The 19,828-nt window shown below is 40.2% G+C and overlaps 3 protein-coding genes across 4 annotated transcripts in view; 1 reads left to right on the top strand and 2 right to left on the bottom strand.

The window, feature by feature from the left end:
• LOC146464444 (gamma-butyrobetaine dioxygenase-like) overlaps positions 1–6,575 on the bottom strand; it is a 7,401-nt gene extending 826 nt beyond the window's left edge. The window contains exons 1-3 of the mRNA XM_085129902.1: positions 5,909–6,575; positions 2,770–2,875; positions 1,223–1,425 (exon numbers count right to left, since the gene is read on the bottom strand). Coding sequence (XP_084986028.1) covers positions 1,223–1,425; positions 2,770–2,875; positions 5,909–6,564 — 965 coding nt within the window. The 5' untranslated portion in view covers positions 6,565–6,575. The remainder of the gene's footprint in view (positions 1–1,222; positions 1,426–2,769; positions 2,876–5,908) is intronic.
• LOC146464443 (gamma-butyrobetaine dioxygenase-like) overlaps positions 1–7,088 on the bottom strand; it is an 18,634-nt gene extending 11,546 nt beyond the window's left edge. Inside the window, exons 1-2 of the mRNA XM_085129901.1 lie at positions 6,889–7,088; positions 6,683–6,793 (exon numbers count right to left, since the gene is read on the bottom strand). Coding sequence (XP_084986027.1) covers positions 6,683–6,705 — 23 coding nt within the window. The 5' untranslated portion in view covers positions 6,706–6,793; positions 6,889–7,088. The remainder of the gene's footprint in view (positions 1–6,682; positions 6,794–6,888) is intronic.
• On the top strand, positions 4,539–19,828 carry LOC146464442 (protein SLC31A2-like). 2 transcript variants are annotated; one of them, XM_085129914.1, is made up of 4 exons: positions 4,539–4,630; positions 14,146–14,212; positions 15,918–16,137; positions 17,575–19,828. In XM_085129914.1, exons 1-4 carry the CDS (start codon positions 4,625–4,627, stop codon positions 17,822–17,824), a joined length of 543 nt encoding a protein of 180 aa, XP_084986040.1. In that variant the 5' UTR covers positions 4,539–4,624; the 3' UTR covers positions 17,825–19,828. The 2 variants fall into 2 exon arrangements, with proteins under 2 accessions (XP_084986040.1, XP_084986041.1); XM_085129915.1 differs by lacking the exon at positions 4,539–4,630 and adding an exon at positions 12,915–13,090.

The following is a 19,828-nucleotide window of genomic DNA, read 5'->3' as shown; positions in this document are numbered from 1 at the left end:
TTACAAGATAAGAGCAAAAATTAGACTACATAATAAAACAGAAGAGCGTTGCAAAAATACCGTAATGGCAGGCGTAACTGCTAACTCAAGATAGAAACTAGTGATTTTTTTTCAAAGTTACGTACTACGGTCAATTTTTTTTTCAACTCATCCAAAATATTTATCTTATTAGATGTCTTGGCGTGTAGTATCACTTATATTTTTTACGAGTTATGCTGCATTTTGACGAACCCATAGGGCGAGTGAACATACAAACAACAAGTAAAAACATAGAGTGTTACTACGCAATTAAACATCTAAAAAGAAAGGGATTTATTATCTAACTTGACCTTTTCGGATAAGTAGTAAAGAAAACTACGACGAAAAAACTAAAACACAATGAGCGAGTTTGCTGTAGAAAACTGAAACCACTAAACCGCTTTTGTTTACAATACAAATAATTAACTGTACGAATATTGCGCGGAATTCGCACTTGTTTCGTGCGTTATTCGAAAAGTGCTAAGTGGATTTGAACAATGAAATCGTGTCCCACACACACTTTTTACGTTACTGTAAAGGTATCCACAGCCAAAAGGGGTTCTTTTTGATGTTCTAGTTTGTTTGTTCTATTTTGTTTTGTATCAGCTTGAGCCAAAAGCGTAGGCCTGAGATCTACCTTAAGTATTGTTTCTTAACAATAGTCTATTGTCAGACGAACAACAGACTTTTGTGAGACCAACAATAGGCTATTGTCAGACCAACAATAGACTTTTATCAGACCAATAATAGACTTTTCTCAGACAACAATAGTCTATTACTTATATTGTCAGACCAAAAATAGACTTTTGTCAGCCCAACAATAGTCTATTACTTCTATTGTCAAACCAACAATAGACTTTTGTCAGACCAACAATAGCCTATTACTTCTATTGTCAAACCAACAATAGACTTTTGTCAAGAAACACTACTTAGCATCAATCTCAACTTAGGATCGTTTCGTGAAAAATGGGGCCAATTCACGAAGTCCTCCTCAGTTAAGATGTAAGATATATCTTAGGAGTGCTTCCTGAATCTAGCTCCAATGAATCCTACCTTCGCCTGGTGACGCTACGCATAAGGAGGCACTAAGAGAAATCGACTTGGGACAAGGCTGGTTTGTTTGTTGTTGTCGTCTTGTTCTTCGTTGCTTTTCCCTCAATAATATATCGGTATTTGCATAAGAGTAAACGTGTTAAAAACTTACTCTATCAATTTTCGACTGAATTTCAGGTCAAAGTGTCCAAACTCGTCCTTTCCAGTGTCGAAAAACTGAAATCGTTCAGTTGTCAAGAGATCAAACGTCTTAGGATCCTTGTCTCTCAACACCTTTGCAACATGGAAGCCATCCACAAACTGGTTGGCGCCCCCAACGCCAGGTGCCTGTTCAATGCAGTGAAGCATCTGGGCCTGCAAGAGAACAAGTCAGCGTTAGAGATTTACATATAAAGCGCTAGCCAAACAAACACGACATTTCACGCCACATTTTGCAACAATGTTGCCTGCTGAAATAAATGTGATGGTATATTTCCAGCCTGGTGAATGAATGAGAATGATGTATTATTCTAGAAAGTGACACAGGCATACTCGGAAAAAAGAAATTCGAGTGCTCCTATCAAGAGTTGAACCTAAGACCTTCCGATTACTTGTGCGGATGCTCTACCAGTGAGCTACAGGAGACTCGTGGGAGCTAAGGCCATTAAACTAGGTTTATGGGGCAAATATTCTGCATACTGCACGGATTTAAATGTCGAACGTGTGGTATATGAAATAAATGTGATGGTATATTTCCAGCCAGGTAAATGTTGCCTGCTGTTGCAACGTACTGCGTCGGGAGCTAGTCAGACAGACGCAACATGTTGCCCGAATGTTCAAGGATCTTTTTATTTAAACTGGAGGTTGACTGAAAACCACAGAAGCTCAACGACCACATGTCAGTGTCTGACCAGAGTCTCCAGCCTGATTAGCCAAAGCTGATCAGGACATAAGAGGAGAATGACAAACCTATGACACTTTCCATTTGTCAGAACTGGCCGTCCAGTTCAATTATTTCGCAAACGGAGTGCACCAATGCGAACGGCAGTTTATATACCACTTTTGTGGAATTGCTTCAAAATGGCGCACGCTATTCTCAGAAGTCGAAGAATCAGTACTTCAGAGTGGTACACGTCATTTACGGACCGACCGGTCTGACTGGCCAGTTCTGACAAATGGAAAGCACACCTTGTCTTAAATACCGAGAAAATATCCTTTTTCATTGTTTAGAATTCTTCAGCGTAATTTTTCCCATTCTCGGAGTTTTAATTCCTTCATTTCTGGTCTCTGTAGCTTGATCCTGCGGCTGATCTGCTATTTTGTAAGAGAATATTAATCCTTCTTATTTGTCATCAAGCGTTTTTCTTAGCCTCTGATTAGTCAAAATGCATCAGCTAAAAACTGGAGATTGCAGACGACATCATCCAGTTTGCTTCAACGTCCTGAAAGACTGTATTGGAAAATGTCAACATACAGGAGCGTTTTGCTCTTGGAACAGACGAAGCCACCAAAGGCGGTGCATGTGGTTTGACCAATACCCTATAAATTTCAATAAAAGCTCAGAATCCATAATGCCTCGACCGTACAGCGAAGACTTGAGATGGTATTTCCCAGACTGCCTTTCGGCATTGTCGCGTACGCTTTTCCGCATTTTTTGGACAACGTTTGTCGAAACAGCTGTATACCTGACATTTACAAAGTGCAGGAGCTCTCACTTACTCCAGGAACGTAGTCATAATAAGGCATGTCGGTATGCAGGGGAAGCCCATCTGTAGTGTAAGCCACGTTGCTAGGATCATATTTCGCCTTCACTTCGAAGGTATGGCTGAAAAGCAAGGAAGAGATTATGGAATACAATGCCAGGGGAATAAAACACAAATAAGAATTGCTCTCTACAGGCAAATGCAAATCAAGTAGATGATAAATGCGACACTTAAACCCCTGACCAATGAAAAAATTCAGTGCCTCGGCTGGTAACGTCAAAAACAAGAACAAATCAGTCGGGGAAAAAAGAAATCTAGAAATATTCTTAGTCTGAAGTATCAGCCGTCTCCTCCTCTTAACCCACAGGGGGGCTCTCTCCCGCTGTCCAGTGGGTTAGGGTTAGGGGGAGGGGGAGGAGACGGCCGCAAAACTTTGTGCAAAAATTCATCTTCCAAATTTGAATCTACGAACAATTCGCATTCAACTACAGTAACTGATCCTTGTTTTTCAAGTTACCGGGCTCGCACCAATAGCGTAGCTCCACTGGTCACTATATAATCCACACACCACCCACAATTCCATGGTTCGTTCTGACAAAGTGCTAACGCTCAAAACGTCAGCTCTAGAATCTCTAAACGGTGGCCAAATGATCTTACCAACTCTGCCCCAACTCAATTGATAAGACAAGGCCTGATTATGGCTCCTGATATTAAAGACCAAATCTGATCCGTGTCCATCGACACAGCACCACAGTCTCTCTAGAAACTAACGCCTGATTTTACACATTACGTTGGTGGTACGTGCTTCGTTGCCTACGGATTTATGTTTGACAAGATTAAGTCCCGGCAAAAAGAGGTCAGAAATTCATAGTTTCTGCAAATCTAAGGCTCCTGAATGGATTTTGGAGAACATCGATTCAGAGCTAAAGCGATACCCTGAATTTATATGACCTTTCGAATGATTTCAAATGTCAGAACACTATCCGTAAAAATCCCGTGAGTTCGACTCCCTTTCTAGCCTGATTTTTTCCAGGCTTTTTTTTTCGCAGCTGGTTAAGCTGCATACATGACTGCCGGCGATGGTCTCTCATTCATTGACTATTTCATCCGCAGTTCAAATATATGTATTTCATATAATTTTTACTTCCATACCAGATGTTATGCAAACAAATTAACAATGAGATAATGAGCTCGAAATTTCTATCGCGTGATAGTTAATGAGGGCGAAGTCCAAATCAACTATCACGCATGAAAATTGAAAGCGAATAATCTAATTGTTTTAGTTTAGTGAGTAGCATAGCCAATAAGAGAACAACATTCGTGATAGAACGCTAGTAGATTTATACTAAGGAGAAATAGAATGTTGCATTGTAAAATGGTGAAGCGTCTCTGAGGCTAACTTTCACCATCAATTTTATAAACGGTAGTATGCAAGGGTTTGAGTCTCGGCTTGAGTCATAAAATTGTTCATTTATCGACAAAGGAATTAGATTACGAGTCATGTAATATGGCAGCGTTTTATCATACGTTCAAATAAGATCATTTTCAAAAACCACAGTTCAACCACTAAACGTCGTCCATGGCGCCGTCATTTTATGCTTGTGTTTATGCCTGCATTATCCCAGTTCCATTTTCTTGTGTCTTTACTTATGCTTGTGTCGTTGGTGACCGTTGGTATGCACACGTTATGCACATTCTGCGAGCCAGCGAGCCAAGCCTGCGAGTCACGTGAAAACACGCAAGGGTTCACGTGAGGGTCGTGAAGTAGAAATACCGGTTCCCACTTTTTCTTTCGTTAACATGTGTGCTATCACCATTTCGATCAACAAGAGTTTTAAACTTTGAATCGTGTCCATCGTTTCCATCCTTTCATGAAGGTACGTTATTTTCATTAAATTACGTTCAATTAAACGATGTAGTTAAATATATGTGGGTTTGCAACCAATCCCTGGAGATCCAAAAGACAATGGTGTGGCAGCCATGTTGGATGGCCGCCATACCGTTCTCTTTTTGGATCTCCAGGGATTGGTTGCAAACCACCTATTGGTAAAACTCCATAAGCACACACACATAACAAGCTTCTTGTATTTTTGCTTGTGCCTAAAGGTATGTAACTGAAACTGGGATATTTACAAGTCACTACTACAGATTTTTACAGTTTTACACAACTTCAGTTTTGTGCATAATAATAGTAAATACAGGTGTCAAGCAGACGTTTGAGTAACTCTTGCCACCTCCCCACCTGGGTAGTGGCACAAAAGCCAGAAAGTAAACTATTTCTTTTAAGTCAGCGAGTCTGTTGCTTAAATTACCTGTGTATTTTGGATAACCGGAAGTAATGATCACCAGAAAGTAGCTATTAAGTTTTGATGTTTCAATAGCTTAAGACAACAACTGTGGGTTAGTAAGCATGGCTTCATCGGTCAGCCACACTAAATTAGCAGTTAATATGAGGACTTTGTAACATTTGTTCCCAGACGTTTCGGCCTTTATTGGTTTATGCCACAAACATCCTGCATACTGCTGGGATTTGAATGTTGATGTGTGGCACGTGGGCAGTAGAATAAATCAGTGTGGTGTGATTTTAGGTTTAGCTAAACTTACCTTCAAGTGGCTATAACTAAAAAATGAGCGCAGTAACCACCACATTTTATTATGGATCTGTGATTAGAATGCAAAGGGACAACTTTTGACAACGTTTTTCAAAATAGTTTTTTTAAGGAGGCTTTCAAAGTCACCTTGAGTTTATGAAAATTTATGGAAGCTGTGAAGAAATAGGTTTACATTTGTAGGGTTTTACTTAACGAGACCCGTAGGACATTTTCACAAGAACACGGTACGATGGATTTTCTGGACTACCGTTGTGCTAGAGAAAAGCTCGATTAAAATAGTTCACCAATCGGAATGCGCAATTTAACAATATTAGTGCGATTTCAAAACAAAAACAAACGTACGCATTGAATCAAGGGTGGAAATGGGTCTTAAAACTCCTGATCAAATTTTTGGGTTCACAATATTAAAGGTACTTGTTCTATTTGTAGCTTCAAAACAAAAGCAAGTGGTTATTTGGTTGAAACCCGTAGGGATCGACAGGATCTCGCCGTTTTTATTATTTTTTTTACGAACCAGTTGTTCAAAAATACAACTTTACTTACCCATAGTGAGTGCTTTTGGAATGTCCAACTCGATCACACAGCTTTTCTACCTGTCCGACCTCAAGCGGCGTATTGCGCACCAACGCAATTCCCACACTGTGCATAGCGAAAAGCCAGTCGAAAAGAGCTCGGTCATCTTGCATAACATCTTGAAAATCGCTTTTCGGAATGTTGCCTTGCAACTTTTCAGCGTCCCATATTTCTACGCCTTCTCTACTGAGGCTCGATCTTTCTTTGCTCGAGTCTTCGCCTTCACTGAGCCTTCGTGAATGGAGCCATTCCGAGTCGAAGACACTAACATGACCATCGGGCCACGTCACAACCAACTGCTCTCCGTCTTGCGTTACTTCCAGTTTCTGAGGCGAAATGTTAAGATCCAAACTTCCGACGGTATCAAACCTACGCTGCAAACTTGACTCGTGAAAACATTCCGAACATCTACAGTTATCACGCAGGTAAATGAAGGGGAAACGGTTCACTGATTTGTTGTTCCATGTTACGTGCAGCATGCCACTTTTGTTATTACGTTCGATCTCTTGTACAAGAAATCTTGAGGCCGATGCAGCTGCTACTCCGGCTGTCTTGGCGAACTGCCCGAAACGTTGGGCTTGGATGATGACCCGGGTCTTGCAAAGCTGCCTCAGAGAAGAGAACATGATGGGAGTCGCTGTAAGTATAAAGTAACCCATCCGTTACAACCGTAAATTTATACAGTCGATTAAAGTGACCCCAACATACGATCTCCGGCCCCGACATACCATATCAGGCCCCGACTTGCCATAACACGGCCCCGACATTTTCGTCTATTGTTTAGTCGTGTTATGACGGTGTTATGATGAAAAGTGAAGTTGGAGTGCTTGTTAATCGAACGTTTGTCTCCAATCTCTGAAATTATAAAATAATGTACATAAATAAAGCATCCTCCTTCGGAACTGATCGAGCTGCAAGGCGCACAGAATCAATCAACGTCCCTTGCTGACCTTCAAAGCCTTCACCATCTTTCATGTCTGCAAGTCACCGCAAGCTTGTCACAAGCTGGCGCAGGCCGTAGTTCAGTCGAAGCTTGCGTAATTAATTTCAGATGAAAACGAAGCCACAAATACTTCTTTTTTAAGGCAAAGTTCGCAGAGAAAAATGTCACTCGGTTGAGTACAAACTCGCTGTAGAAGCATTGTTCCGCCCCAATGCTCGTCGAGTTCGTCGTGAAATATTTTTGAACATATTCAGTGTAGATCGAGTGGCAGGCAATGCTAAACAATCACAAGAAAAGAGACGATCAAAAGAGAAACAAAACAAAAACCATTTTGTTTGTTTGATTATAAATCATGGCAAATTCTTTCGACTTTTCACTCATAGATTTTACTTTCACTACAGGCCTCCATGTCGCGCCTTGCATCATGACTCTCGCTTCTTTCAATTCTGAAGTCAAAAAGACGATCCCCTTTTTTAGCCTTCTTTGCAGACGCAATTTATACCGCCAGTAAAATTTTCCGTCTGTAATGCAGGCTAGCTTCCATGGGTATATATACCCTTCCTTAGGACACGGTGCTTTTCTCTACGTTAGGGAGTGTTCATTATTTATGGGGAGGGGGGGGGGGGGCTGGCAAATGGGGAAACGGAACGTTTGGAATTTTTTGTACCCCCCTCAATGATGAAGGATAACTTTTTTTGCCCCCCCACCCTCCCCCCAGCTAGAACATGTAAACGTTTTTGACCCCCCCCCCCCAATGATGCATTCATTATCAAACCATTCTCTCATCCTCCACTTAGCGATTTACTCGCCTGCCTTTTGCTTGCTCCACTAGCACTAGAAGAAACTATTACGTTTGTTAAGCCCGCCGCACACTAGCCGATTTTTTGTCGGCCGACGAAAAATCTTTACTTGTCGGCTAGTGTGCGGTGAATTCAGACAAGTCTGCGACAAGATCGGGGCTTGTCGGGCGTTATCTGACAGTGCTAGATCTCAAAACGTCTTGTCGGGCCTTGTCGGCTAGTGTGCGGTGGACCAAGACAATTTGTCGGAGCTCGCGCGCGCATCAACCAATAAGGAAATGTCATGAGAGTCATGTGAACAAGTGTCTTTTCCAACATGGTGGATATCGAAGCTGAGATCAGCGCGGAGATAGAGCAATGGGCACCTGTAAAAGAGGACAATAACGCGAGTATTTCTTGAAAATTTTCTTTAGATAAACGGAAGTACCACCGAAACCCAGTCAGATCTTCGTTCCCAAGCTCTTCAATTAGGTTGTTATATACACCCTGTTCATTTCGTCTGGTTATCCAGTTTTTAACTCACGTTGTTCTTGTGCTGCTCTTGCGACGCCTCTTTATCCTCCGTAGAAAAGTCGAGGTAAATAAATCGCCGCGTCAGTGAAATAGGCACCATCTTGATTTTGGATGACTCGGCCCCAAGCCTTAACGCGGTTAGTCGCGACAAAAAATCGGCTGGTATGCGGCACGCTGAAGGCCCGACAAAATTTGACCCGATTTGACCTCGACAAAAAATCCTAAGCTCTACGATGAAAAATCGGCTAGTGTGCGGCAGCCTTTAATGTACAGGTTGAAGTGATACAGAGTGTAATCACTTGTCTGGAAAATACCACAAGGCAGCTAAAGAGGGTGTTTGATGTGCAACTGGCAGATACTAAAAAAAAGTGGAGTGGGTAGGAGGCGGAAAGAGGCCAAGAGAAAGGCAAAACAGAGGAAAGAAAAGAGAAAAAGACTGTGCCAAGCTGCAGTTGTGGAGTCCTTGACTGGGCAAACTGCCGAAGAAGTTATATTGCCACTGTCAGATGATCTGCCTGCAAAACACTGACAGCCTTCACCCAACCGTTCTAGTGAAAGGCCTAGATCAACTTATTTCTGTGGGCGGCCTATCTGTTGGTGCAGCCAGTAAAATCCAAACATATCTAACTAGCAAATCCATTGAATGGAACCCATTTTCTATTCGTGTGAGATTATGGTTTGATTTACTGTGGTACAAGTACATTAAATGTCATGCGGTTCTGGAAGAAATTAAAAAAAACCCCAAAACTAATGATATCAACCTTCAAACTTTTTTGTCCCACCCCCCTCTTCCCCAGATCCAGAGTAAAACCTTTCTGACCCCCCCTAAATAGGGGAGTAAACTTCGCTTGCCCCCCCTCCTATTTGCCAGCCTCCCTCCCCATAAATAATGAACACTCCCTTAGTTTTTGTGTGCCAAAAGACGTACATTGCTTTACACGTCAATCAATCAATCAATCAATCAATCAATCAATCAATCAATCAATCAATCAATCAATTAAAGACTTAAATACCGCTCAACGGTAGCTAGTCAAGGGGAAGGGACACAGTCAGCTGGTGCACATGCGCATTAGATACCATTTCTTAGCTGATTTCATCACAAGTCGTGCACCCTTTGAAAAATCTAAACAAACCTTGTCGAGTCGAAGTATTTGCCAGTCAAAATTATTATAGTGATTATAGACCTAATGTCATATTAGAACACTCATTTTCTTGATACCATGGAGAATTTACTGATGGACTTGTCCAGGGAAAGCCAAACGTGAACTAATGCTTCTGAAGTCGAAGAATCATTTATTAAAATCGGTATCAGGTTGTGTGAAAAATTATCCTATGTTTCTACGTTTCACAGTGTTTGGATGAGAAGCAAATATATTGAGTTGAAATATTAGAGAATATGTCAATTTTAAAACATAGCGAATCGACTGAACTGTAGTGCAGCGAAACTACCGGTAAGCTTTATTTCTGCTTTCAATCATATATTTTGCTTTTATAATTTCGTTTCTACAACTTCTCCTTCATCTAAATTTAGGAACCAAACCCATGCCATTGCAAGAACGCCTGCTCGACCCTTAGAAAACAAGGTTCTTCTAGAGGTTTTCCTTGTCGAGGAGATATATAATCGACTGTGTACCGAAGCTTGTCTTCGTCTGAGCTCCAAACCAAGCAGCCATGACGCGAAATTCGAATCGTTTACGAAGATCACCCTCCGCACGAAACTTTCGCCAGGTTGAGAAAATGCGATTTTCCAAATATATATAATGGTGATTTGTTCTCCAATGTTTTTGATTGATTTTTCTCGTTATTTTAGTCAACGCAGGCGATTTCTTCCGCCCGGCGCCTTCACGTTTCCCACCCCTTCTTTTCATTTTCTTATTTATTTATTTATTTATTTATTTACCTTGCCACACCACAAATACAATGTAAACAAAAAAAAAAAAACAAAATAGAAAAAAAATAGATGTAACAATGGCGAGGAGACCTAAAGAAAACTATGAAGCTTATATTAATTAGATCTCCTCAGTTATTATTTTACAAGATGAAATCAAAAAAGAAGATAAGAACTCGACGACGGATACAATTACAATTTCATACAATTACAATGTCAAACCGAAGGATATATAAAGGCTGGTTTCCATATGATCGCGGATCGCAGGATCGCAGACGATCGCAGAAGTAGTTTCCATATGATCGCAGACGATCGCAGACCTTATTGCGATCTGCGATCCGCGATCATATGGAAACCAGCCTTAACGAAAAGAAAAGCTACAAGAAAATGAAAACTACTAATAGTTATTATAGAAAAACGCCTCAAGTGCTTTCTTAAAGGAGATAGAGGAGGACGAGTTGACGATTTCGGTACACAAGAAGTTGTAAAATTTAGGTCCCTGGTAAAAAACGGAAAATTGTTTGATGTTAGTGCGACAAAGAGGCAAACGATAAAAATGAGAGTTTCTTGTATGATACGAATGAATTTCTTTCTGTAAGGTGAATTTTAAAGGAAGGGTACGGTTTTGGTAAGAGTACATGAATAAACCTAATTGAAATAGGTGTATGTCATGAAATTTTAAAATACCAAGTTTTCTAAAGATTGGATCAGTATGTGAATAGAAATGGGTTTTAGCTATAGTTCCCACCACTCGTTTCTGAAGAATTTCAAGACGAACAAGGTTAGATTTGTAAGTGAAGGCCCAAATTCATGTTCCGTTGGAGACGCGATCCATACTGTTTTTAACAAAATATGATAAAATAATATCATAGGATAAACAAAAGCTTACTCAGAAACAGGTTTTCAGTAAAAGATTGAAAATCAAATAAAACACTGGGAAGATTAAAGCGGATTTCTAGATGTATTCGACGTGTACTTTTGATTTCGGGTTGATGTAGACGCTTTTCAAACTGACAAAACTAGTGTCCAGGTCAGCGCGGTCACTAAGCTGACTGTGTCCCTTTAACTGCGTCATAACAGGCACAAACCAGTGTTACCATGGAATCCGGTTTGTGCCTGTTATGAATAGAATTTACAGTACAAAAATATAATACATATTGCACTATGAATTTTCAATACATAGTTTCCCCGGGGGACTCGCACACAATGCCGTTTTATTCCTAACCTGTGGTATGTGGTCTAGGGGGACGTATGCGTAACCATATACCTCGTGTTCGACATAAAAGCTCTCATCACACGCTACACCTCGCTCAGTCTTTCCGAAAGCGACGACCATATTGCTTCATCCACTCTCCTCCCGGCAGCGATAAACCTCTCCTCTCTCCTGGAGCTACCCGCCCCCAGTCGCCTTAGGCTGATTCTCCCATATCCGATCATAGCCTTGGCATTGTTTGTCGAGGATCCCAGTGAAATATACTACTGTTACCAAATAAATAAGATACTGAAAAATTCATATATATGTTTATATTTGTTTGAAAATTTGAATATTTGTCTGAAAATTCACATTCTATAAGAAAGATGTCCAAAAGATTCAGATTTTTTTTACAAATCGTGCAGAGAGAGGAGGATACCAAGCCAATTTTGGTTGTCAAGAATGACATAACTTATACATACATACACATTTTTTTTTAATTCGGCTAACATAACGAATCAGTGCTTTTCTGACCTTCACATTTGACATGTTCTTGAAGCCAGCTTCTTTACGAACAGTAAAAAGGAACCACATTCAATGAATTTTTACATCTTCGGTTAAGTAAAAAAGTCCAAGATTTGCTAAGAAGTCGCCCGAAATTTATAAGTTGAAATGTTTTCCAAGTAAAAGTAGCAAAGGGGCCGGCGAAACTTAAATTTCCCACAGGCTTTATTTTCGTTGCTCGAAAGCCATTCCTTGAGGATGAGTCTTCAGCTTCAACCGGCAATATTTGATCATGCATCGCAGACAAAGATGTATCGAAAATTGTTCAAAATCTCTTTGAAGCCTTCCTAATTATGACTGAGCCATTTGCTCAAGAAGGCGATATCCTGTCTTTAAAGACCCTTGAACAACTCCCCACCTCACTTTCGCACTTCCTGATACCAGCGGATGGACCTGCGTGATTTGTAAATTTATTTATCAGGGTGCTATTTGTTCTGTAAAAGATCTTTCTTTGCAAAAAACAGCTCGTTATTCCTTCACAAGAGTTTGCTTACAGATGACTTACTTCAGCAAGCATTGTACTACTTAGTATCTTGCTAACAATTTTACTTTCGGTTGACGTTAGCAAAAAACAGCATGACTGTATAAAGCCGTACCCTAAATCAAATTTCTCAGTTACAGCTAGTTACGTGAAGGCTAACCCACTTTAGCGTCAAAGATCCATAAGTAAAATGAAATATAAGACTAGAAAACCACATGTTGCCGTAGGCTATTGTTGCTACGTTTCAATGTGCCATGTAGACCGCCATCTTGTCAGGTTACTCAGCAATGGATACTTGGAAGAAATATTCGACAATATTTACGTAACACATCGCTCCTGAATGTCGCAGTTATCTCTAAGCAATTCCAAATTGTCAATAGATTTGAAGTCAAGCATATGGGAAAAAATGATAAAAATTAAAACAAAATATCACTCTTAATTCAAAAATGTCTTTTAAGTGAACAATTTTCACGACGATGACAAAAACATTTCCTTTAGAGAAAAGAAATTTCAAACAAAAGAGTCCTTTGTTTGATCAACCCTGATTGGCAGCTGTTAAACGACGTTGTATGGAAATTTTATGACAGCCATTAATTTTTTTTACAGTTTCTCTTTTGTTGTCAGTTTAACATCTGGCAAGGGTGCTTGCTTTCCTTTCAATTTTTTCTTTTCAAATTTTTGTCTTTTATCTCAGGAAAGTTTAAGTTATAAGCACACTTAAATGACGCCAATCGATATCGTATTTAAGAGTAATTCATTACAACAAGAATGGTGAGTACACGCAGTGAAATTGTGTTATGAAACGTTACTGACTTCGAGTTGCCGCCTTGTACCCCTTATTTATTTCATTATAAGACAAATCACATGTACCATTGTTTCGGATGTGAAGCGGCGATCTTTTCTACAGATGTCATTAATTTTAAAAATGTATTCCAGTAAATCTGAACCCTGTTCAGTCGAGTTAACGAAAACTTCCGCAATCAATGATAAAAGTCGCGTTTCTCTAAAGTTGCTCTGTCTAGCACGTGTTCATGTTAAATGGAAAACTCGTAGGTTTGATTTTTTTGTCGTTATTTTTTATTCTAGTTAACCGACACACAAAAAATATAATTTGAAATATTAATTGCTAAAGCTGAAAAACCGAACGACCATAATGAAGCGAGATCGATTTAAAGAGGATGGAGTTATCGAGAGGCTATGTAAATCAAGTGTAGATCGAAACAGACCTGTTTACGACGAAAGCGACAAAAATGCAAATAACGTACATGCAGTTTCTCCTTCTCGTAGATACTCAAGCGAAAGCGGGATGAGTCACGGCATCTGCGATACCTGTACACGCTCGCTAGGCAGCTTTATAAATACGCTGAATTTAACTATTCTTTAACGAGAAGAAAAAGGAATTCCCGTCTACATTTATCAATTCTTTTAAATTATAATATTTTTGAACAACACTTTTATTGATTTTCAGTCCGTTTTACAATGTCTCCATATGTCAATTTCCTCCCCTTACCGTTCGACCTTGTTATCAATGCAATTTATGTATTAAAATTTTATATTCAGTTTGCAAAGCCTGATGAGCGAGCTTGCCACGCAGTAGTGCTCTGACACCGTAGCCAGTATATTCCGTAGATTTTTTATGATTGCTAGGCATAGTACAAATAAAACTGGTCTCTTGTATAATTTGTGTAAGACTGACAATTGACAACCATTGTGTGAAAACTGCATTTAGAAATACGATATTGCGATAAGACTAAGGCTAACACTCTTATGCAAAGCATCCCTGATTTTTTTTGTTTACCATACATACTTCGTCCCCTTTTCTTCAGGAAGTGTTTCATGTGAGCACGGAAGGAATTCTCTTATTTCGAGATTGGAGAGTAAAATCCACGACAGGTATGCTTCATTGTAATAGTTGAAATGACGTGAGATTTACTAACCGTAGGCACCAGAAATTAGTAGTACTCGCTAAGGTCTCAGTCTTCTCAGGAAAAAATCGTGATTAGTCAATGGTCAAGCTTTCACAAGGAAAGGTTTCCAGATTTTTGTAAGGGTGCTTTCCTTTCAAAGAATCCAAATACGGATTTTTCGTCTATACGTTATTAAATTGGATGTCAGGTTTCTATCAACATATCCAAATTCGGATTTTGGTTTGAAGAATCCTCTTTCAAAGCCGTGCGGTTGGATCGGAAATCCGCGAATCGTAATCCAGATTTTTGGACCAGTGATTTCTGCCAGAGATCCAACTGAAGGCCTTCCGTGGCACCGCTGGCACAACCAAGCAGACACATTCAACTTTCGTTGACCTTCTATGTCTTCGATATTTATCCCTAGTTCAAATACTGACAACTCAACTTTCTCTAAAGTGGATACCATCGGGACCTGCAGCTTGCTGTGTCCGCCCCGCTTCAGTCAAAGAGAGCCAAATTACAAATTAGTGAAATTCTACAAGGAGCAGCCGAAACCTGCAGTAATGCCCGCCTTACGAAGGGTTCCCTCCTTACAGTCGTGTCCGCTTCGAAAAAGGTGACTGTGGCAATGTTGAAGCTAAAAGTTAGCCGCAACTATACAAAAGCTTGCTTTAATAATTAGGGGAATTGAGAATGGTAAAAAGTACGAGATCTGTCATTGGATTTGGAAAACGAAAGCGGAAAACACCATTTGAAGAACACTACGAGGAATATATAGTAGGTGAAATGCAATCTCAGCGCGCGTTGTCCACTTTGTGGGCTGGTGTGTTGTTGATATTGGTAATTGAACTGAGTGGAGTGCAATTTGGTCTGAAATCAGACGCGTGATTTCAAAATCAAACGAGCGCGCAGCGCGAGTTTGATTTGAAATCACAAGTATGATTTCACTCCAAAATTTCACGACACGAAGTTCAATTACCACTTAATTACATCCATTTTGAAATCACAGAGTATCATTGTCAATATTAATATTCTATTTGTGTTACTTCATTTCCATTTTGATGGGCTAAAGAAAAGATGCGATTTAGAGCAAAAAATGGTGCAATTTGGGAATAAATTGCACCATTTTGGACCAATCAGATTCCCAGGATCACCAGTGATTTGAAAATGGATGTAATTATAGATTGAAATATCACTGTGTTTTCATCGCGCGCAGAAATTCTAGGGACACACAATTGAAAGTACAAGGCTAGTACAACGGATAGATAGCGGGGCAGGTTAATCAGATTGTAGGCCGATATTTCAATTGGTAGAACTAGTCTTCCTCAGGATCAGTCTATGGATACCGTATATCACTCCCGGCCCCGTCCTGTCCGTATGGCAACCTCCTGATAAGCCAACCATGCCAAATACAGAATCCATGAAAAGTCTGCCAGGGCGTGAACTTGACTCCGTGAGGGAGTGCAGGGCGGTTTGGGGGAGGGGAAAGGAGGAACATGAGATTTATTGTTGACATGACCGTAGCCATACTTCTCTTGCGGTTACACTTCACGAATGCTCTGGCATTGTGACATTGCATTTTTGCCTCTACTGTCCTCTATTTTCGCTATACACATTACCCCTCCCCACCCCATCATAGTTTCTGACGCGGGATTCTACTTACGTTTGTGTAACTTATTTCTTCATTTCAGTATTCGTTGGAGCTTGTTTTGCAACATTTCTCTTGACCGCTTCCTTTGAAGGCCTTAAACTGTTCAGGCAGTGGCTAGCGTCCAGACCTCTCAGTCTCTTGATCCGGGACCTGACGCAATCGACTTGTACAAGTGAAAATGGCGACACTCCAGATAGTGAAGATGCATTCAGCAAGAGCGAGAGTATGAAACAACGTATTATACGATTCCCTAGACAGAGGTGAATATGATCTATCGCCCTCACTTGTCTATTGAAGCGACTTTCCTTCTTCAAATTAAACCTCTCAGTCCTTGGTCTTCATGTTCTATTCTTTATATTAGCATCTTGAACTTCGTGGCACAAGGGTTGGGAATAGATACTGATTGATCCAACTGAGTAGAACTGCGTGCTACATATCGTGGCCACTTATATATACTTATATGGGACCACTTGTCCTCCCCCCTTCCCAACCCCTCGAACACTGTTGTTGAACAAAGGATTCTCAGGTCTTCATGTGCTAATGCTCGAAAATGTAGTAATGCCATACTGCAACACCAGTGAACTTGCTTATGACTTGCTCATTCTGTTGCGGGACTGCTTGGCGAATTATCAATCACTCTTCACCGTCAGGGACACTCAACGAGAAATTTTAAGCAAAACAGTTAAACTATTGTCTCCTGTTTTCTCAGATAGCTTTTGTTGCCTTTTACATGTAAAGGCAGTTTGATCTGTTCAGATCGGCTTTAGCTGACAATTTAAAGGGGGAGTATCACGAAGATTTGATGTCATTGCAAAACCCGAAAATGTTTGTCTAAAAACAGAAACAGAAGAACAATTGTCGAGTTTTGTTATAAATTATCACCCAGTGCAATACAACTGTCGATTAGTGCCTCTGACCAGAGACAGAGTAGGTCGGAATGGATTGAAACTTGAAAAATATTAGGCTAACATTTTTCAAGTTTTCGTATTTTGGTTTCCAAAATGTGTTAGAACAGATCATGAGTTGCCGTCAAGAATTGAGTTGATTTCTCTCCTCTCGTTGTTCTAAAATTATTTTGTAGCAAAGTGGAGGTCTTATTTCACCATTTTTGACAAAAGAGGTAAAAAGCCCATGATACTTCCCCTTTAAGTTGCAGCAAGGTTTAGGAAACGTAAACTTATTCCCCGAATTTACGAGCTGTTACTGGCTTAACGAAAATGTTAGTTGATCTTGTTTCGTATTTTTAACGACATATTTGCCCCTCCAAAAACAAAAGGAATTACTTTTACAGTGTTGCGAATCTTTGAGCTGACATTTTTCCGAAGAAAACTTGAAATTTTCCATAACACTTAATCCGAATTTCTGAGGCGATTGAGGTCTTCGGTTCCGAACGGATCTTCACCGAAATGAACCGTTGGATGCCCTTGTACCGTTTACTTATCGTTTTCATCCGACCACTGACTATTGAAAAAAAAAAAAAAAAAACCACGCACCCACTGATGCCACCACACGGTTACTCTTTTCCGAAAACGAAGATTTGTGTATACTTTAGGAAAAACAGTTGTTTGCTTATATAAGGTTTTGATTGTTTCTTGTGGTGACATGGAAGGTGAAAACCTTTCATCCGCTTTCCAATGAAAAGGCACTTTTTCTTACTTACAGTACTGAGAACTAATTTGGTTATTTCACTTTTTTAGCACGATATGGAGACGTAACATCCACGTGTTACAAACGTTTCTCCACATGCTGCAGGTGTTCATGGGATATGTATTGATGCTGATAGTGATGACCTATAACACGTGGCTTGGTGTCGCGGTGCTTGCTGGGGCAGGAGTGGGATACATGGCATTCGCAGCGATTTTCCCAGATAACTTGAGATTTCGAAGGAATACTGACAACGCTCTTGTTTTAGGAGATCTTTCATGTCAAAGTAATCCCATAGCTTAAATGACAATAAAAAGGGTAGTTTAGTGGAACCTCTATATAACGAAGTCCTCGTCATAACGAAGAAATGTTTGGAACAGAACTTCGATATAGACCTAATGCAAAAATGGCTGACATTTAATATTCTTTTGTCACATTAACAAATCGACGGCAGTTTTCTATGGTCTATACTCTTATAGACCATAAAATGACGTCAAAAAATGTTCAAAACTCAAGTGGAACCACAAGCCGCAGGCAAGCGGTCTCACTGCCAAGTTTTGGACATTTTATGGCGTCATTTTATGGTCTATAAGAGTATAGACCATAGAAAACTGCCGTCGATTTGTTTTTTACAATAACATGGGAAAAGTACGAGCGGAGTTGGCTATTTTTTTCGTTGAGAAAACGCGCGCGTTACAACTGACGTCATTTTTATTGTCTGTACTCTTATAGACATAGCCACGAGCCAATCAGCGCGCGGGAATTTGGACAGTTATTGTAAAATTCATATCAGCCTCACTAGCCTCGTTCGAGGTAAAATATTATTTTGATATTTGAACTCAAGAACAAAGCTAGTGAGGCTAATTTTAATGCAGACAAAAGAATATTAAATGTCAGCCATGTCCCTTGGCCCCTTTTTTAAATCGAGGTTCCACTTTATACGTTTACTTGAAATTTCTACAAAATACGAAAAGACTGAGATTTTAGACTAGATTTTAGACATCTTGAAAACTGATTCATTGAGAGTGCAAGTATGTGTCAGCCGAGTGTGCATTGCGTTCATTCTCGCCCCCAAAGCCCACATGGTTTTTTAATTCAACCGCTGACAAAAAGATCGTAGGCTCTGCGGACGAGGATGCAATCTATAGCATTGTGCGCATGCGGTAAAACAAACGTGCCGCAGTTTAGGGTATGATATTCTCCTGGGGTACTACAAGGAAATTTGCTGGGGAGGGGAGGGGGGTGCGGCTCGCTTCTCCAAACCCTGACCCTGTTTTCGGCCAAAATATGAAATTTTGCGGTACCCTTTTTCCAACTTACCTTTTAGAATTCATGTCCAAGTTCAGACCTGGTCTCTAGAATCTATGCCCGTTTCTGTCAAATCCACACCCATTTTCAGACCAAAGCGGCTCAAAAACCATACGTTCTAGGGCCATACATACCTTTATAGCTTATATAGTCTGACTTGTTCACAGTCGTCTCTTATGATATTCCCAGGAGGGGGGGGGGGGGGTACTCCCGCGAATTTTTTATAGGGGTGTGCCGCAAAGTTCCTTGAACCCTAACCCTATTTAAGGACTGCGAAGGCGAAAACTGATACCCTTTACGGTCGAGAGGAGACTAGGACGGCAATGCAGCGCTTCTCTCTCGAGCTTGTCCTCACGACCATGAGGGACGACTGGGGACAAGTCAGATATACAGCGGAGTATCCTCTCCCTGGGGAATTCTCCCACTTCGTGGAGCAAGGTGCACCACGGTTTCGTCCTTAATAGTTTTCGCTGAATAGCATCCCTCTTGATTTTGAGAGCTTGGCAGCAAACACATTTCAAATTCTTAAAGGTCCTCTACCGGTCCCGCAGAACCGGGAAAAGTTGTTGAAGATAAGGAGCTAAAATGTTTTTTATTTTTGTTTTTGTTTGGGGGATCACACTGTCTTACTTTTATCGTAAACAGTAACATTTGATAACATTTCATACGATGCGGTCGCGGAATAAACGTGCATCATGTTTGTTAGGAAAAGGACTTCTACGACCTTGCTACACCCTTAGCGACCGTGCAACCTTACTCATGATGAAAATGACCAGAACAAACAACTGTCAAATTGTAATTCTAATTTTAATTCCAACAATCAAATACAATATCCCGGTAACAAAATACATCAGTTCCCTTAAAATATATGTTATACCAGCAAAATAGACAATTTTAAAATTATCACTTGAGGATGTTATTAATGACTTGTCCCTCTTGTGAACGATAATGGTTAATTTTTCTCTTATAAAGAACAAAATAAATCAGACGTTACCATAA

This window comes from Pavona decussata, unplaced genomic scaffold (genome assembly GCF_977016875.1).
Source record: "Pavona decussata unplaced genomic scaffold, jaPavDecu1.1 SCAFFOLD_164, whole genome shotgun sequence".
Taxonomy (NCBI): Eukaryota; Metazoa; Cnidaria; class Anthozoa; order Scleractinia; family Agariciidae; genus Pavona; species Pavona decussata.
Note: the sequence above shows the minus strand (reverse complement) of the source record. Positions and strands in the feature narration are given on the sequence as shown.